Source organism: Ranitomeya variabilis, chromosome 1, assembly GCF_051348905.1.
Source record: "Ranitomeya variabilis isolate aRanVar5 chromosome 1, aRanVar5.hap1, whole genome shotgun sequence".
Lineage (NCBI taxonomy): Eukaryota > Metazoa > Chordata > Amphibia > Anura > Dendrobatidae > Ranitomeya > Ranitomeya variabilis.
This window is the reverse complement of record NC_135232.1, coordinates 390839783-390859893: the sequence shown is the minus strand read 5'-3', so window position 1 is coordinate 390859893 and position 20111 is coordinate 390839783. Positions and strand designations below refer to the sequence as shown.

Genomic DNA, 20111 nt, shown 5'->3' with positions numbered 1-20111 from the left:
GGCTGTTTCCCCCTTTGCTCTGTGTGAGGTGTGGAGACTTGTGGGCTGCTTCCCCTTTGCTCTGTGTGGAGACTTGTATGCTGTTTCACCCTTTGCTCCGTGTGAGGTGTGGAGACTTGTGGGCTGTTTCCCCTTTTCTCTGTGTGAGGTGTGGAGACTTGTGGGCTGTTTCCCCCTTTGCTCTGTGAAAGCTGTGGACACTTGTGGGCTGTTTCCACCTTTGCTCTGTGTGAGGTGTGGAGACTTGTGGGCTGCTTCCCCTTTGCTCTGTGTGGAGACTTGTATGCTGTTTCACCCTTTGCTCCGTGTGAGGTGTGGAGACTTGTGGGCTGTTTCCCCTTTGCCCTGTGTGGAGACTTGTGGGCTGTTTCCCCTTTGCTCTGTGTGAGGTGTGGACACTTGTGGGTTGTTTCCCCCTTTGCTTTGTGTGAGGTGTGGAGACTTCTAGGCTGTTTCCCCTTTGCTCTGTGTGAGGTGTGGAGACTTGTGGGCTGTTTCCCCTTTGCTCTGTGTGGAGACTTGTGTGCTGTTTCCCCCTTTTCTCTGTGTGAGGTGTGGAGACTTGTGGGCTGTTTCCCCTTTGCTATGTGTGGAGACTTGTGTGCTGTTTCCCCCTTTGCTCTGTGTGAGGTGTGGAGACTTCTGTGCTGTTTCCTCTTTGCTCTGTGTGAGGTGTGGAGACGTGTGGGCTGTTTCCCCTTTTCTCTGTGTGAGGTGTGGAAGCTTGTGGGCTGTTTCCCCCTTTGCTCTGTGTGTGAGATGTGGAGACTTGTGGGCTGTTTTCCCCTTTGCTCTGTGAAAGCTGTGGACACTTGTGGGCTGTTTCCACCTTTGCTCTGTGTGAGGTGTGGAGACTTATGGGCTGTTTCCCCTTTGCTCTGTGTGAGTTGCGGAGACTTGTAGGCTGTTTCCCATTTGCTCTGTGTGGAGACTTGTGTGCTGTTTCACCCTTTGCTCTGTGTGGACACTTGTGGGCTGTTTCCCCTTTGCTCTGTGTGGACACTTGTGGGCTGTTTCCCCTTTGCTCGGTGTGGACACTTGTGGGCTGTTTCCCCTTTGCTCTGTGTGGACACTTGTGGGCTGTTTCCCCTTTGCTCTGTGTGGACACTTGTGGGCTGTTTCCCCTTTGCTCTGTGTGGACACTTGTGGGCTGTTTCCCCTTTGCTCTGTGTGGACACTTGTGGGCTGTTTCCCCTTTGTTCTGTGTGGACACTTGTGGGCTGTTTCCCCCTTGCTCTGTGTGGACACTTGTGGGCTGTTTCCCCTTTGCTCTGTGTGGACACTTGTGGGCTGTTTCCCCTTTGCTCTGTGTGGAGCCTTGTGGGCTGTTTCCCCTTTGCTCTGTGTGGACACTTGTGGGCTGTTTCCCCTTTGCTCTGTGTGGACACTTGTGGGCTGTTTCCCCCTTGCTCTGTGTGGACACTTGTGGGCTGTTTTCCCCCTTGCTCTGTGTGGACACTTGTGGGCTGTTTCCCCCTTGCTCTGTGTGGACACTTGTGGGCTGTTTCCCCTTTGCTCTGTGTGGACACTTGTGGGCTGTTTCCCCTTTGCTCTGTGTGGACACTTGTGGGCTGTTTCCCCTTTGCTCTGTGTGGACACTTGTGGGCTGTTTCCTCCTTTGCTCTGTGTGGAGCCTTGTGGGCTGTTTCCCCTTTGCTCTGTGTGGACACTTGTGGGCTGTTTCCCCTTTGCTCTGTGTGGACACTTGTGGGCTGTTTCCCCTTTGCTCGGTGTGGACACTTGTGGGCTGTTTCCCCTTTGCTCTGTGTGGACACTTGTGGGCTGTTTCCCCTTTGCTCTGTGTGGACACTTGTGGGCTGTTTCCCCTTTGCTCTGTGTGGACACTTGTGGGCTGTTTCCCCTTTGCTCTGTGTGGACACTTGTGGGCTGTTTCCCCTTTGCTCTGTGTGGACACTTGTGGGCTGTTTCCCCTTTGCTCGGTGTGGACACTTGTGGGCTGTTTCCCCCTTGCTCTGTGTGGACACTTGTGGGCTGTTTCCCCCTTGCTCTGTGTGGACACTTGTGGGCTGTTTCCCCTTTGCTCTGTGTGGACACTTGTGGGCTGTTTTCTCCCTTGCTCTGTGTGGACACTTGTGGGCTGTTTCCCCCTTGCTCTGTGTGGACACTTGTGGGCTGTTTCCCCCTTGCTCTGTGTGGACACTTGTGGGCTGTTTCCCCTTTGCTCTGTGTGGACACTTGTGGGCTGTTTCCCCCTTGCTCTGTGTGGACACTTGTGGGCTGTTTCCCCCTTGCTCTGTGTGGACACTTGTGAGCTGTTTCCCCCTTGCTCTGTGTGGACACTTGTGGGCTGTTTCCCTCTTTGCTCGGTGTGGACACTTGTGGGCTGTTTCCCCCTTGCTCTGTGTGGACACTTGTGGGCTGTTTCCCCTTTGCTCTGTGTGGAGCCTTGTGGGCTGTTTCCCCTTTGCTCTGTGTGGACACTTGTGTGCTGTTTCCCCTTTGCTCGGTGTGGACACTTGTGGGCTGTTTCCCCTTTGCTCTGTGTGGACACTTGTGGGCTGTTTCCCCTTTGCTCTGTGTGGACACTTGTGGGCTGTTTCCCCTTTGCTCTGTGTGGACACTTGTGGGCTGTTTCCCCTTTGCTCTGTGTGGACACTTGTGGGCTGTTTCCCCTTTGCTCTGTGTGGACACTTGTGGGCTGTTTCCCCCTTGCTCTGTGTGGACACTTGTGGGCTGTTTCCTCCTTTGCTCTGTGTGGAGCCTTGTGGGCTGTTTCCCCTTTGCTCTGTGTGGACACTTGTGGGCTGTTTCCCCTTTGCTCTGTGTGGACACTTGTGGGCTGTTTCCCCTTTGCTCGGTGTGGACACTTTTGGGCTGTTTCCCCTTTGCTCTGTGTGGACACTTGTGGGCTGTTTCCCCTTTGCTCTGTGTGGACACTTGTGGGCTGTTTCCCCTTTGCTCTGTGTGGACACTTGTGGGCTCTTTCCCCTTTGCTCTGTGTGGACACTTGTGGGCTGTTTCCCCTTTGCTCTGTGTGGACACTTGTGGGCTGTTTCCCCTTTGCTCGGTGTGGACACTTGTGGGCTGTTTCCCCCTTGCTCTGTGTGGACACTTGTGGGCTGTTTCCCCCTTGCTCTGTGTGGACACTTGTGGGCTGTTTCCCCTTTGCTCTGTGTGGACACTTGTGGGCTGTTTCCCCTTTGCTCGGTGTGGACACTTGTGGGCTGTTTCCCCTTTGCTCTGTGTGGACACTTGTGGGCTGTTTCCCCTTTGCTCTGTGTGGACACTTGTGGGCTGTTTCCCCTTTGCTCTGTGTGGACACTTGTGGGCTGTTTCCCCTTTGCTCTGTGTGGACACTTGTGGGCTGTTTCCCTTTTGCTCTGTGTGGACACTTGTGGGCTGTTTCCCCTTTGCTCGGTGTGGACACTTGTGGGATGTTTCCCCCTTGCTCTGTGTGGACACTTGTGGGCTGTTTCCCCCTTGCTCTGTGTGGACACTTGTGGGCTGTTTCCCCTTTGCTCTGTGTGGACACTTGTGGGCTGTTTTCCCCCTTGCTCTGTGTGGACACTTGTGGGCTGTTTCCCCCTTGCTCTGTGTGGACACTTGTGGGCTGTTTCCCCCTTGCTCTGTGTGGACACTTGTGGGCTGTTTCCCCTTTGCTCTGTGTGGAGCCTTGTGGGCTGTTTCCCCTTTGCTCTGTGTGGACACTTGTGGGCTGTTTCCCCCTTTGCTCTGTGTGAGGCGTGGAGACTTGTGGGCTGTTTTCCCCCTTGCTCTGTGTGGACACTTGTGGGCTGTTTCCCCCTTGCTCTGTGTGGACACTTGTGGGCTGTTTCCCCTTTGCTTTGTGTGGAGCCTTGTGGGCTGTTTCCCCTTTGCTCTGTGTGGACACTTGTGGGCTGTTTCCCCCTTGCTCTGTGTGGACACTTGTGGGCTGTTTCCCCTTTGCTCTGTGTGGAGCCTTGTGGGCTGTTTCCCCTTTGCTCTGTGTGGACACTTGTGGGCTGTTTCCCCCTTGCTCTGTGTGGACACTTGTGGGCTGTTTCCCCCTTGCTCTGTGTGGACACTTGTGGGCTGTTTCCCCTTTGCTCTGTGTGGAGCCTTGTGGGCTGTTTCCCCCTTGCTCTGTGTGGACACTTGTGGGCTGTTTCCCCCTTGCTCTGTGTGGACACTTGTGGGCTGTTTCCCCCTTGCTCTGTGTGGACACTTGTGGGCTGTTTCCCCCTTGCTCTGTGTGGACACTTGTGGGCTGTTTCCCCTTTGCTCTGTGTGGACACTTGTGGGCTGTTTCCCCCTTGCTCTGTGTGGACACTTGTGGGCTGTTTCCCCCTTGCTCTGTGTGGACACTTGTGGGCTGTTTCCCCCTTGCTCTGTGTGGACACTTGTGGGGTGTTTCCCCTTTGCTCTGTGTGGACACTTGTGGGCTGTTTCCCCTTTGCTCTGTGTGGACACTTGTGGGCTGTTTCCCCTTTGCTCGGTGTGGACACTTGTGGGCTGTTTACCCCTTGCTCTGTGTGGACACTTGTGGGCTGTTCCCCCCTTGCTCTGTGGAGCAGCACACGTCCCTCCTCCTCCTCGCACTTTGCTGGCTTCCCTCAGTTGCTGTCTGGGAGTGAGTGAGGCTGTGACTCCGATCATATTGCAGCTGAGGTGAGCACGTCAGACCTGCGGGGAGCTGGGCAGGGCAGGTGGGCGGAAGCGCCTCTCAGGAGCACGGGCTGCCTGCCTTCCATAGGATCAGCGCGGCGCTTCCTCTCCACACCCTTGTGCCGCGGTCTCAGTCCTCTTCCCTGTACACAGGTGCTGGACACGGAGGGAGGACCTGGAATTTCCCGAGCCCCCGCCTGATTCCCTGCTTCTAAAATGGCTGTCAGACCTCAGTACCAGGTAAGGGGAATGTGGGTCCCCAGTGTTCGCTCTCTGCTTGTCCTCTCCCGCTGTGCGACCACCTGGCCGGCTGGGAAGTTCTCTCCGCTCCACAGCTGGAGGTCACAGGCTGCTCTGGTGCACGAAGGGCTTGTCAGCCTGTCCATGAGGGGAGAAGTTCTGCCCAGGACTCCTGGCGCTGCCCAGATGTGGCCGCCCGGAGCCACCAGAAGAGCTTGGCGAATAGTCGAGTCTGTTTGTTTGTAAATATTTCTTTCCTGAAAGTTTGAGGTGTTATATAAATGAGTCTGTGACCTGCTGCTGCCCGCATCTGTGGTGAAGCCCAGCGCCTCTGCCATGGGTGGGCATATGCCTGCTGTGCGGCCGGGGCATACATGGGACCTGCTGGCTTATGGGCACACAGTCATTTTCACGTTGATCCTCTAAAAAAAAACTTTCAACATTTTTTTTAATAGCACCTAGGGAGGGGGAGGGGTGCCTGTCACTCGCTTGAGGTGCAAATTTGATACATCAAGTAACAAGACAAGACTGCAACTATGCTTCATGGAAAATGATAAAGTATCATAAAAGGAATGTTTTGTCGAGCGGTTTCCTCTAGAAATGCGTATCTTCTTGGACCTCTTTGATTAGGGGTAAATGGAGAACCCCAAAAAACATCTGTGCGTGCGACTTGCACCAAGTGACAGGAAATCCAACAAAGTAACCTGAAAGGTAAGAATAGCAGGTTATATTATCCTCGCCCGGTATATTCTAACCTCTTTCTCCTCTTTCAGGTTACATCGGGGGCTATCTACAGCATTCCAGAACGCTGTAGATAAGCCCCTGATGCCGGTGGGCTTAGCTCATATACGATTTTTGGGGTGATAGATTCCCTTTAAGGGAATCTGTCACCCCCAAAATCACCCAAGCTGTCTATATGTAGGTCATAGGAAGCTGAAAACAATGATACCTTGATATCTCAATCTAGTGTCTTATTCTAGAGAAATCCAGGTTGTTTTTCATATGCAAATGAACCGTTAAGATCTAAGAGCAGGGCAAGGATCTCCCCGAGAACTGCCTCCAGAACTTTTTGTAAATAAGAGTGTTACTGGTGTGAGACATGTAATGACTGACACACTGCTCTCTTGATCTCACTGCAGAGCTGTGTGTGATTACAGCTAACAGTACAGCAGAAATTAACTTTCTTCTCATTACAAACACATCTGCAGTTGTTCTCTCCTACTACTTAAGCTATGTGCACACGTTGTGGATTTTGCTGCGGAGCTGCAGGTCCGCAGCAGCTTTCCATGCGTTTACAGTACCATTTTCAACGATTGTCCTCACTATATAATTGGCACTTCCAGAACACATGCTAACACAACTTCGATCCGCCACTAGGCAGCCGAAAAGTACGAAGAGATCCAAACTCATGATAAAACAAGGCTTTATTAGTGGAAAAACATATCCATTGCCATAGTGCACAAGCACCTTAATAAGAGGTGGGAAGCCACCACATACATTATGCTAAAAAGCACATCCTGCAGTATAGAACAGAGTAGCGCTGTATATATCTAAGGTATATAGCACTGACTATTGCCTAAGCATATATAGTGCAACCAATATAGCATAAACACCAATCATATGTCAGCAGTCACCATATCTACCTGTAGCAGGTTCGGCGTCCCACCTCACCCCAACGCGCGTTTCGCAGATAGCTTCTTCCGGGGGCGTGTCTGGGGAAGGGGAGTGCAGGGGTTTTATCGTGCATTGGCTCCAATAAGCTCCGGAATACAAGAACACGTGATCGGGAGAGTTGCTAGGTAACTGCAGGCATTTACCGGCGCATGCGTCTCTTCTTCCCTAGTCCCAGATAGCAAGTCACTTCCGGACTTGCGCTCAGTGGAACGCTTGCTGGACCGCAAGCTATCCAGTATGGAGCGCATTCTGAAGTGAATGGGACGGTGAGGGGCGCATGCGCACTGCCCGGCACAATAATGCTGTCAAAAGGGATGGTACTATTCAGGGAGATATAGAGTGGAAGGTGGGACGCTGAACCTGCTACAGGTAGATATGGTGACTGCTGACATATGATTGGTGTTTATGCTATATTGGTTGCACTATATATGCTTAGGCAATAGTCAGTGCTATATACCTTAGATATATACAGCGCTACTCTGTTCTATACTGCAGGATGTGCTTTTTAGCATAATGTATGTGGTGGCTTCCCACCTCTTATTAAGGTGCTTGTGCACTATGGCAATGGATATGTTTTTCCACTAATAAAGCCTTGTTTTATCATGAGTTTGGATCTCTTCGTACTTTTCGGCTGCCTAGTGGCGGATCGAAGTTGTGTTAGCATGTTTACAGTACCATGTAAACCTATGGGAAACGCAATCCGCAGTGCACATGCTGTGGAAAAATATGTACGGAAACGCTGCGGGCTACATTACGCAGCATGTCAATTCTTTGTGCAGATTCCGCAGCGGTTTACACCTGCTCCATAATAGGACTCTGCAGGTGAAAAACCGCAGGTGGAATCGCACAAATTCCTCATAAAAACCACGGTAAATCCGCAGGTAAAACGCAGTACCTTTTACATGCGGATTTCTAACATCCGCTGCGGAAAAATCCGCAGAGCTCCTTTCTTCCTGTGCACATGCCCTTAAGCTTACATACCTCTCCCCACACAGAGGCACTCAGTAAGGTCAGTATAGCAGACCTGACAGCACCGCGAGAGGACAACTGTAATGCTATGTGCACGTCAGGATTCTTTGCCGAAATTTCCTGAACAAAACCGGACTTTTTCTGAAGGAAATCTGCATGCGTTTTTTGCAAGTTGTTTTGCGGATTTTTCATGTTTTTTTCCGGAGCTTCCTAAATTCAATAATATAGCGGCAAAAATGCGAAAAATCCGCAAAATTAATGAACATGCTGCGTTTTTTTGCATAAAAAAAGCAACATGTGCACAAAAATTGCGGATTGCATTCTAATAATAGGATGCTTAAAGGGCCACTGTCACCCCCTCCAGCCGTTATAAACTAAAAGAGCCACCCTGTGCAGCAGTAATGCTGCAATCTAACAAGGTGGCTCTTTTAGTTTTTGATTCAGTTATTCCCTCAATAAAGCGTTTTAAAATTTGCCCTAAATACCTCTGTGAATCTCCCAACGGCCGTCACTCATCTCTTCTGGGGATGTGGTCGCCGCCCCCTGCACGCTGTTTTTCTTAAATCCGGCGCCTGCGCTGTGCGTGCCTGCCTGGGACAGGCGCAGTCTTCATTGTCCGTCATAGCTCAGATGCAGGGTGCCTGACTGCGCCTGTGCCGGCAGTGCGGCCACCCTGTTGCTGAATCCCCGCCCCGCACTGTGTTATTCATTATGGGGTTCCTGGGCATGCGCACTGCGCTGTTCAGACGCTCCCCAGCTCCCCCGCCTTCCAGCGTTGTTATTTGCGGCTGCTTCATTCCAAACGCTGGCAAGGAAACCTGTATATTCCGGCAACGCTGGAAGGCGGGGGACCGGGGGAGCGTCTGAACAGCGCAGTGCCCAGGAATACCAGCCCCGCACTGTGCATAATGAATAACACAGTGCGGGGCGGGATTCAGCAACAGGGTGGTCGCACCACATCCCCAGAAGAGAAGAGTGACGGCCGTTGGGAGATTCACAGAGGAGGCTTCGGACCGCCTCCAGGTCTAAGGACAGGTATTTAGGGCAAATTTTAAAACGCTTTATTGAGGGAATAACTGAATCAAAAACTAAAAGAGCCACCTTGTTAGAATGCAGCATTACTGCTGCACAAGGTGGCTCTTTTAGTTTATAACGGCTGGAGGGGGTGACAGTGGCCCTTTAATGTAAGCGTTTTGTTATCGGGTTTTATAGCGGAAAAGCGCGAAAAATCCTGAACGTGTGCACACAGCCTAAATGTTTGCAATGCAACAAATTTCAGTTCTGCTGTTCTTTGTTCTGATGTCACTTCAGAGCTGTGTATGATTATGAGAGCAACCTGTCAGCCATTACATATCACAATGGTACTGCTTCCTATTGTTTAAAATAAGTTCTGGGAGCAGATCTTTTGGGAGATTTATGTGCTGCCCATTGATCTTAACAGCTCATTTACGTATAAGAAAAACATGGATTTCTCTGGATTAAGGCATCATTTTATTCAACTTGCTATAAACTACATCTATATATATAATTGTCTAAGGGGTACTTCCATCTTTCTGTCGGCAACGTCCGTCACGGAAATCCCGCGTCTCTGATTGGTCTCGCCAGCTGCCTGTCATGGCTGCCGCGACCAATCAGCCATAGTCCGATTAGTCCCTCCCTACTCCCCTGCAGTCAGTACCCGGCGCCCTCTCCATACTCCCCTCATCACAAACACGGGGTTAATGCCAGTGGTAACGGACCGCGTTGGAAACGGAAGATGGCGGCAGCCACGCGCGCATCGCCAGAGCTTCCCTGGATCCCGGCGGGTGAGTATATAACTATTTTTTATTTTAATTATTTTTTTAAACAGGGATATGGTGCCCACACTGCTGTATACTACGTGAGCTGTGTTATATACCGCGTGGCTGCTATATACTACGTGGCCAGTGTTAGATACTATGTGAGCTTTGTTTTGTACTGCGTGGGCTGTGCTATAAATTGCGTGGCCAGTGTTATATACTGCGTGGCCAGTGTTATATACTGCGTGGCCAGTGTTATATACTGCGTGGCCAGTGTTATATACTGCGTGGCCAGTGTTATATACTGCGTGGCCAGTGTTATATACTGCGTGGCTGCTATATACTGTTTGGGCTGTGTTATATACTGCGTGGCCTGTATTAACGCATCGGGTCTTCTACAATATGTATGTATGTATGTATGTATATATATAGCAGCCACATAGTATACAGCACAGGCCACGTACTATTTGTCTGCTATATACTACATGGCTCCTATATACTACGTGGCCTGTGATATATACTATGTGGCTGCTATATACATACATATTCTAGAATACCCGATGCGTTAGAATCGGGCCACCATCTAGTGCCAATATAACTGGCTTAGGATGGTTGATCCTACTGACAGTCCTAAAAAAAAAAAAAAAAAAAAAAGTCTTCTAGTGCTTTGTGCCATGTATGATCGTAAGGGTATGTGCACATAACCTCTTGGCAAGCAGGAGACTCTTCAGGAAAACTCAGATGTTTTTTCGCTTTCCTTTTTTTTGTAGCCGTTAAATAGCAAACCACCTGAAGACTGGTTGTCACTTCTTGTAACTGCTTTGCATCTTTACAAACATGAAACAGTAATGGATTAAAAGACTGATCATGTGAACAGCAAGTCGCTTTTACCTTGCAGTGCTTGTTAATTTTTTTTTTTTTTTTTTTTTAGCATTTTTTTTTTCTAGGTGTTATTGAGCGTACTTGCCAGAAACCCATCCTGTGCGCCTAACATAGTCATTGGGGTTCCTCTGACACTACTGATGTCCATCATGAAGGGTGTCTCGCACTTCCAGTATTGTAGGCGTAGAGAGCTGAAATTGTATATGAACTCGCCCTCATTATCTTATTGTCCCTTGGGAGAGAAATCTGATTCTACGCTTGGTAGCAACCGTCAGCAGGACTAACATTTTGTTGTAATATGACATATTGTGGAACATGCAATAGTTATTTTTACAAGAGACCCCATGAGAGAAACTTCTGTATAGTCCAATGTAAATAATAAGCGCCATATTCAGGGTCATTTTTGACACGTGCATTTGACAGTAATCCGTTCTGGCTACACAGTGTTTTTAATTGACAGCCAACTCCTGTGTTTGGCCCCCTGAGAGCAGTAGCTGGGTTTCTATGGGAAATGTTGGTTTCTTCACAATTTTACCCTGACTCCGTGTCACCATGTAACTCTTGGATGAACTTGCTAATGTTATCGCTCCTTATCACCTTATAAATTATGCCTTTTCAGGGCTTCTGCTGCAGCATCACTAGATAATGAGGTTATTGACTAGGATCAGACGGCACCAGCTGTTCATACGTCTCTTCCCCATGAGACCCTAAGGGTATATTCACATGTGATGTCACACCATGTTGGAACCGTTAAAAAAGACGTGTGGGTACATCAAATTTGGTAATAGATAACTAAAATAAGATATGCTAACTAAAGAAACATAAAACATGCAAAGATTACAAGACTGCACTGATATTATGCTTAGTGATTCCTTTAAGACCACATGGACATGGCATGAAGGTGACTGACAAGTGGAATTTCATGTATGCAATGCGTTTTAGCAGAGAAAAGCTCTTTACTTGTGATCCCGGATGGAGCAAGCCATAATAGTTGCTTATGAAATTGAAGGCTTACAGGGACGAATAAATTTGTCACATTAAAGGGAACCCGTCACCATGAAAATGCTGTACGCAGACATCGTGTTCTAGAGCCAGGGGGACATGAGTGGATTGATAGTTTTGTGAGAAAAGATTCAAAATAATGTGTTTTAATCATTAAAATATCTGTTCTTCCTGGGACTTTTAGGACTGCCCACTGGACGAATCAGTAACTAACAGCCTTTTATGCATAGACAACTGTCAGTCGCTGAGAGGACCACCCAGAAACAGCAAAAGTTTAAAGCGTAACTGTCGACTTAGTTTCTGATTAATAATGTAGAGAAATCAATTTTAATAAACTTTCAAATATACCTTTATAAATGAAAGAAAACCTTCCAAAAGACATTCCCCTGTAATGTTTCTTAACCAGTTTTCTCGTTTTCAGGGTAAGGCTACAGTCACACTATCAGTATTTGGTCAGTATTTTACAACAGTATCTGTAAGCCAAAACCAGGCGAGGAACAATCAGAGGGAAAGTATAATAATAACACGTGCACAACTTTTGGGTTTTCCACCCCACTCCTGGTTTTGGCTTACAACTACTGATGTGAAATACTGACAGTGTGACTGTAGCCTAAATCCGTATTTGGCTCCACAGATGCTGAATACGGCTTTCTATGGGTGGGGCAGAACCTACACAGCTGAATCCCATGCACTGTATGTCAGTGCATCAGCACAGTGCTTGACTTCTGGGGGCTGAGAACCGTAATCCTCTGCTGCGGCCTTTCCAGTGTTGCCCTGCACAATTGCTTAATCTGTCAAGGAAATGGAAGTTTCCCCGGCAAGACTTTTGCATCTGAATTAGTTTTTCAGGTGAATTGTTGTTTCCTTTCAAGATAAAGAGATTGTGCAGAGAAACAGTGTGTTTTCAACCACAGCGTGATCACAGCCATCTGCCGAGTTCTTACCCCCATCATCATGGTCTGAGCATAGATTGTGATACACAGACCGGAAATGGGTGTCTTGACCTAAACTTGACCACCTCCCATGTCTACGAAGCTGTCAAGTTGGGATCAAGAGACTCTCATACAGTCCATGCATTGACACCTGTGATCAGCCCATGACATAAAGGAGATCTGAAAGCTGCCTTAGAGGTATAGTGGACACTGGTCATGACCGCACTGCGCCATTGTTTAAAATGCCAGTTAGTTTCCAATATGAATTTTCCCATCTGCATTTGTATGAGATTTGCCCGCCAACCAACCAATGTGAAGGTTCCAATTTTTATTTTTTATTATGCGTTTTCTAGGTTTTGGTACAAAAAGACTGCATGAAGATGCAATCTGTGGACTGGGTTTTAGTGCTCGTGCGTATGGAATCCGTTCCATAGGCTGCTCTTAACCCTGCTAGAGTAAGATTTGTCATATTTTTAATGCCTCTGCTCGTCACGAATTTGACAAGTGGGGGCCGCCACACCCCAACCTGCCCAACTCTGTGAACTTTGTCGGAGTTGAGCCGAGAATGGCATGAAGATGCCAGAAGTCACATTTTCTGCACAACCTTGCATCGGCATAAAAGTTTGAATTGTCCCCGTAGTTCGGTAACAATGTTGTATCATCTCACTGTACTTTCTTTAGTATGACATATAGTGGTCAACTATGCTATTAAAAATGGACGATTTTACAGCTTCTTTCAGGTAAATGGAGCACTGTTTATATGTTTGGTGTACAGAGGAGAGATATTTGGACTGGTGGTCTACTTGGCTTGCACTCTGCATCTTTAATATTAGCTGGATATGACCTCTGCTGTGGATTGGAGCCAATTGGAGTGGACCCATAGTAATTCATGCTAAGTACCGTACACACTGTGTTGATGGCTTTGGTCTGAAATCCTGGGTTCATAAAACTCCATTTGTGCTACTTTGCTGTGGTGTCCATTTTTTCAGAGGCTCACGAGAAACTGGGTTGCCGACAGTCCACAAAATAGGTCCCTTTTTTGCCCTGTTCTTAAAAAAAAAAAAAATTAAGGCGTCCTTCATTTTTTGGGGAAGTTGGAAGAAACTTACCGTATACAGATTTTTGACTGTAATTGTCATTTTTGCAGTTCTCAGTGAATACAGCTAATGTCTTCAGATCAGAATTATGGGCTGTGGACATGTATCACTTATAATGATTTATTATAGTTTTCCAATGTAACCTTAAAAAAGTCTGTCCATAATTTTTTGACAAGCTGTCCAGAAAAGAGAAGTCAAGTTGGCAAACCTTGTCTGGCTGGTACAGAAAACTGAGTTGGATTTGGAACCAGGCAGCGCAAATATTTTTTTTTCCTAACGCTTATATGTATGCCTCATAAGTACTATCTTCACTATTATGTCTGCCATCTTTTGTCCACATAATTGGGCCTTGTAAGGGCAAGAGGTGCCCTCTACAGTTCCATCCTGCAATATATCACTCCTCTCAGCCTCCTCTATACTCTGTCAGCATCTGTAGTACAACACGAATCTAAGCCTCTTTTGAATACAGCCCTATCCTACAGGATATCATTCTTCTCTATAGCCTCTTGTAGTACTTTGCTCCTCTTAGGCAGTGTGCACACTTTGGGCATTTAGTCAGTATTTTATCTGTTTTTCTGACAGTGCTAGTGTGGATCTCACAGAGGTCACAGCAGTTCAGCCCTCGATGACGTCACCCCCGGTCACTGACGCTGCACATGCAGCAGTTCAGTCACCAGTGGTTCTCAGCCTGGACGGTCGCATCTTAGCACCGACCAGGTTGAAAACCGTTTATCCCCCAGACATGGATTACGGCGTGGGACAGAACAACAGAGAGGTGAGGGATTTTTTATTTTATTTTTTTTATTACAGGGGAACCAGGGCTTCGGTGGAATTAGGCATTAGGGGAGTATAACTGTGTTTGTTATTTTTAAATAAAAAAGTAAAGGTGTGGTTTTGTTTTATTTCTAATAAGAGACTTTATTTTGACTCCATTACTAAGCCGAGGGCTTGATGTCACCTTACAATACAAAGGTGATATCAACCCCACAAATATGAACAGAGCAAGTGGGAAGAGCCGGGCAAAGCACCAGAATTGGCGCATCTAATAGATGTGCCTTTTCTGGGCGGCTGCTGGCTGCTATTTTTAGGCTGTGGGCCAATATCTATGGCCCCTTACCAGCCTGAGAATACTAGCCCCCAGCTGTCTGCTTTAGCAAGGCTGGTTGTCAAAAATAGGGGTGGGCCTCACGCTGTTTTTTTAAATTATATATTTACAGCGCAGGAGTCGGCTAATGAATACTTCCTTCAGTCGCTCCTGCTCTTACTGTTATTAGCGGCAGCAGGCATCAAATGATGGGAACAGTGACTGGAGGTAAACTTTATACCTTCAATCACAGCTGAGCGCTCATGCTGTCTTTTGGAACTGCGGCTCTCTGACCAGCGGGGATGATTTCACCGCTGATCAGAAGTGGTGTTTGCCACACTGTCATGCACGTGACAGCGTGACAAACACCCCGTGTTCGGGCAGCTGAACCCGAACAGTATCATGGACTTTCTGTTGAAGTCTGTGTTCAGTGTCCGTGCCCGAACAGTAGGTGTTCGGTACAGATGCTGAAGTTTACTGTTTGGGTTCGCCCATCTCTAGTGCTAAACTGATGTCGGGCATGAGAACTCTACCTGCACCATTGGTTACAAATGCCAGCTGCCACTGTTTTATTGGCTGGGATCAGAGGACTCTGGTTCTACCTGTTTAATTTACTGGATGCCACTATCAGTGCTGAATGCATCATCTAAGTAAAGTAAACCTGTCATCTGACTCATGCAATCCAAACCACAGGCTGCATGTATCAAACATTGGATAAGATAAAAAGTGCCAGTTGTAAAGCTGACAATGTACCCCTCAAGTTATTGACTCTTGCGCTAGATTATTTAAAAATAAGGATCTGAGTCATTTTACATAACAATTTAAAGAATTTATTGGTACAAAAAGAAAACACACACTCACACTATAAAATTTTATGTGGGTACACAAGGTTTTGATCAAAAGGTGAAGGAAACGCAGTGGCCGGAGGCTATGGTCAGGATTATATAGTTATAATGCGAATCTCCAGTTTGTTGTATCAAAACAAAGAGTTCCTCAGCAGATAACAGCACAAAAGGGTTCCTATATTTGATTGTAGTACTCTATACCTAAACATGGCAAGTGAACAATCTAAATAGAAATGCTGTTATGCAAAATCTACTGTGGGTTGACATAGGATTTCTGGTGTGCATTGTACATACAGACTTAATTGGTGAAAATAAAAGGTTAATTACCCATTTAGTGAGGGATCCTGCCAAGACTGTGACCACATTCCCCGATGCACGTTTCGCATGAATGTCTCTTCTTCAGGGGGCGTGGCCTCAGTGTGTCATCTGTCCGATATAAATGAGGGGCTGTTCTGGTCACATGACCAGACCGCAGCCAATGGGATGTTTTGTTCATGCGCACATGCACGTCCCAGGTCCTTGTATCTCATTCTCCCCTTCATCACAGTCAAGTGGGGCAGCCGGCACCAGGCCACACTCCACTCAAACGCCGACTGAACGCCAAGGAAAGTGTAAGAAAACCAGAGAGACCACGCATGTGCATGTGAAGAAGATACGAATATGTAGACAATTGTCTTGTAAGAGTACCTATATAAATTATGTGGTCAATAGTGACATAATACGTGTGTATGTGATTTATTAAAGTGCCACAAGTGCCTTATGATATAAAATTAGCATTTTTAACAAATTATAGAGTTGCAAATACTACAAATTCATTGACATATTGTATGCAAAACTGTAAAGCGCTGCGGAATATGTTAGCGCTATATAAAAATAAAGATGATTATTATTTCAGAATTTGATCTGGGAAGATATAAATGAGAAAGCGACAGTGCATATTGACTAATAGTGATATGAAAATAAGATAAAAGGATAAAAATAAGAATAAAGGGGAAAAGACCATTATGAACCTGGATGCATAACTCCAATTAAGGATTGAAAATTACATAAAAAGGTGTGACATAACAAACATATTTTACATATTCGCATTGTGAGGAGGAAGACCGGGCTTGCGGGTACCTGCGCTGAGCTGGGTTCGTAACTGTCGAGGCTGCGTCCCATGTTGCCCGGGGGGAAAAAAGGAACCAGAACAGGTCACATGACCCGGGAAGAGGGATCGTGTTTAAGCCAGAAACAGAGAAAAGGCGCTCGAATCAAGAGATCAGTTTCCCGCCGTCAGGGAGCGCGCAGTGGGGTGAGAAGCACACTCCGCATCCCAAGCCCCGGCGCTGCGACGTACGGCAGCCGACGCCTCCGGGTAACGCCAGTGGGACAGGAAGTGTGGGAAATGCTGAGCGCCCGGCTAAACATAAGATCGGGTGCGTGCAGAGAAGCGTGGGCCAGTTACAGGACATTGAAGTGCTGTTTCCTTTGCTGGCCAGGATGCATCATCCCACAGTCGGTACAGAGACTTCCTAAGCTTTTCCCATTTTGATTGCGCGGTCTTATGGACTAGGGGCTCAGCAGGTAAAACCGGAGACCGCCAGAAGTCGGATTGTTAATTTGGACCCCATCTGAGGACCCTACACCGGCCATTGCCGGTACTACTACTCCCATCGGACTATGGACTAAGGAGCTACGATAAGTGTTGTTTGAAACTTAGACTGTCGCACTCGTTTTGCTCATTTCATTTAACCCTTTTTGTTCCAATAGCTCTTTGCTACTGCCTATCAACTCGCTGAGAGGAGATTACTTTAACTTTTACTGTTAAAAGAATAAATAGTATTGTTATACCGTACTGCTCTGCAATCCCTGCATACTGCATCTCAGCACCTGCTTGCAGCATCATACCACAAATGTGGAGGAAAGGATATCCAGTCACTGTTGTAAATTGTCCTTATCGTTTGTATAAATAGAGGTTGATAGAGATATCCTCATTATCATCTTTTCTTGTGAACAATTCCAAAAAGTAGTAGAAGGGGGTGTTCCACCGATTAGCCCTCATTCCTTAGATATACTATAACCACGTATAGCCAGAGAAATAAAACTAAATGAAGAATGAACAAAACAAATAATTAAAATCAAATGAAACTTAGAAGGACATATAATTACAATGGCCGAAACAGGAGATGGATAGGACTTGGAAAGAGAATGGTATATCACAATCTAAAAGATCTTGTTTAGTATATTTGGGATCTTATACGAAGGAGGAGAAGGCCATTGGGTACTATTATGCCCAGTATGGTAATCCATTTGCATTCTGTCTGGGCATTTGATATCACCTCCCCTGATGCCACACTGGACATGTTCAATGCCTTTAACCGAGAGGAACTTGGAGTTATATTTGTGGAATAGTCTAAAATGGCGGGGTAATGTTTTGAGCTGCGTGAAGTCTGTCTCTGCAGCCATGATGTCATGAATATGTTCGCGTGTGCGAGTTCCCAGGCGCCTTGATTTTAAACCGATAGACAGTGGGGGAAAAAAAGTATTTAGTCAGCGACCAATTGTGGAAGTTCTTCTCTCACGCCTGTAATTGACATCATAGGTAGATCACAACTATGAGAGTCAAAATGAGAAAACATCCAGAAAATCACCTTGCCTGATTTGGCAAGATTTATTCTGCAAATTATGGTGGAAGATGAGTATTTGGTCACCTAAAAACATGCAAGATTTCTGGCTCTCACAGACCTGTAACTTCTTCTTGAAGAGGTTCCTCTGTACTCTACTCATTACTTGTAGTAATGCACCTGTTTGAACTTGTTTTCAGTATAAAAGACACCTGTCCACAACCTCAAACAGTCACACTCCAAACTCCACTATGATGAAGACCAAAGAGCTGTCGAAGAACACCAGAAACAAAATTGTAGCCCTGCACCAGGCTGGGAAGGCTGAATCTGCAATAGGCAAGCAGCTTGGTGTGATGACATCAAATGTGGGAGCAATAATAAGAAAATGGAAGACATACAAGACCATATAATCTCCCTCGATCTCCACGCAAAATCTCACTCCTTGGAGTCAAAATGATCACAAGAACGGTGAGCAAAAATTCGAGCAACACGAGGGGACCTAGTGAATGACCTGCATAGACCTGGGACCACTGTAACAAAGGCTACCATCAGTAATACACTACGCCGCCAGGGACTCAGATCCTGCCGTGCCAGACGTGTCCCCCTGCGTAAGCCAGTACATGTCTGGGCCTGTCTGATGTTTGCTAGAGAGCATTTGGATTATCCAGAAGAGTATTGGGAGAATGTCATGTGGTCTGATGAAACCAAAGTAGAACTGTTTGGTAGAAACGAAACTTGTCGTGTTTGGAGGAGACAGGATGAAACGTGGATGGGTCTTTCAGCATGATAATGACCCCAAGCACACTGCCAGGGCAACGAAGGAGTGGCTTCGTAAGACGCATATGAAGGTCCTGGAGTGGTCTAGCCTGTCTCCAGATCTCAACCTCATAGAAAACCTTTGGGGGTATTTATAAGTCCTTGTTGCTCAGCGACAAGCCCAAAACATCACTGCTCTAGAGGAGATCTGCATGGAGGAATGGGTCAACATACCACCAACAGTGTGTACCTACCTTGTGAAAACTTACAGAAAACGTTTGACCTGTGTCATTGCCAACAAAGGATATATAACAAAATATTGAGATGAACTTTTGTTAATGACCAAATACTTATTTTCCACCATAATTTTCAAAATAAATCTTGCCAAATCAGACAAGGTGATTTTCTGGATTTGTTTTCTCATTTTGACTCTCATAGTTGTGGTCTACCTATGATGTCAATTACTGGCCTCTCTCATCTTTTTAAGTGGGAGAACTTGCACAATTGGTGGATGACTACCTTTTTCCCCATTGTATATTTTAGAACAACTACATGTTGTGTAGTAAATGACCTGAGTCGTATTGCATGTATTGTTCTGTGTGATGGAAACTTCTTCTTTTCATCAACTGACTCAACGTTGAACTGCGGTAGATGTTTTTGCACGGTCTTGCTCGGGAATACACCGCCTTAATGCACCTATTGCTTTATCCCCTTGCCTTGAATCTATTTTTAAGATCCAATGCTCTGGATTCAAATTTGAGCTCAGAGGAACAGATCCACCTCATCCTGAGGAACTAGCCAACTGGGATGGCCTTTAAGGTATGTGCATATGTTGCGGATTTGCCTGCTGATCCGCAGCAGATTGGACGCTGCGGATTCGCAGCAGTTTTCCATCCGGTTTACAGTACCATGTAAACCTATGGAAAACAAAATCGCAGTGCCTATGGTGCGGAAAATACAGTACAGCGTGGAAACGCTGTGTTGTATTTTATGCAGCATGTCAATTCTTTGTGCGGATTCCGCAGCGTTTTACACCCGTTCCTTTATAGGAATCCGCAGATGGTAAAACGCAGGTGAAATCCGCACAAAAACCGCTGGAAATGTTTCAAAAACTGAGTGGAAAAATCCGCACAGAAATCTGCAACGTATGCACATAGCCTTATGGTACTGAAGGGATGGCTGGATCCCTCACTAAATGGGTAATTAACCTTTTATTTTCCCTAATTAAGTCTGTGTACAGCGCACACCAGAAATCCTGTATGTCACTCCACAGTAGATTTTGCATAACAGCATTTCTATTTAGATTGTTCACTTGCCCTGTTTAGGTATAGCTTCATTATATTAAACAATCAGATCTAGTAACCCTTCTGTGCTGTTATCTGTTTAGGAACTTTTTTTGTTTTGATACAACAAACTGGAGATTCGCATTATAACTATATAATCCTGTCCATAGTCTCCGGCCACTGCTTTTCCTTCACCTGTGGATCAAAACCTTGTGTACCCTCATAAAATTTTATAGTGTTAAGGTATATTTTTGTACCAAAAAATTCTTTAAATTATGTAAAATGACTCAGATCCTCCTAAATAATGTATCAAACATTGGCTGTTAATGCAGTCTTTCATATATTACTCTGAAAA

General features: G+C 46.5%; 1 protein-coding gene across 1 annotated transcript in view; it reads left to right on the top strand.

The window, feature by feature from the left end:
• Nucleotides 1–4457: 4457 nt before the first annotated feature.
• Nucleotides 4458–20111, top strand: part of LOC143761175 (tight junction protein 2-like) — a 72271-nt gene continuing 56617 nt past the window's right edge. The window contains exon 1 of the mRNA XM_077249085.1: nucleotides 4458–4848. Within this exon, the coding sequence (XP_077105200.1) occupies nucleotides 4825–4848 (24 nt within the window). The 5' untranslated portion in view covers nucleotides 4458–4824. The remainder of the gene's footprint in view (nucleotides 4849–20111) is intronic.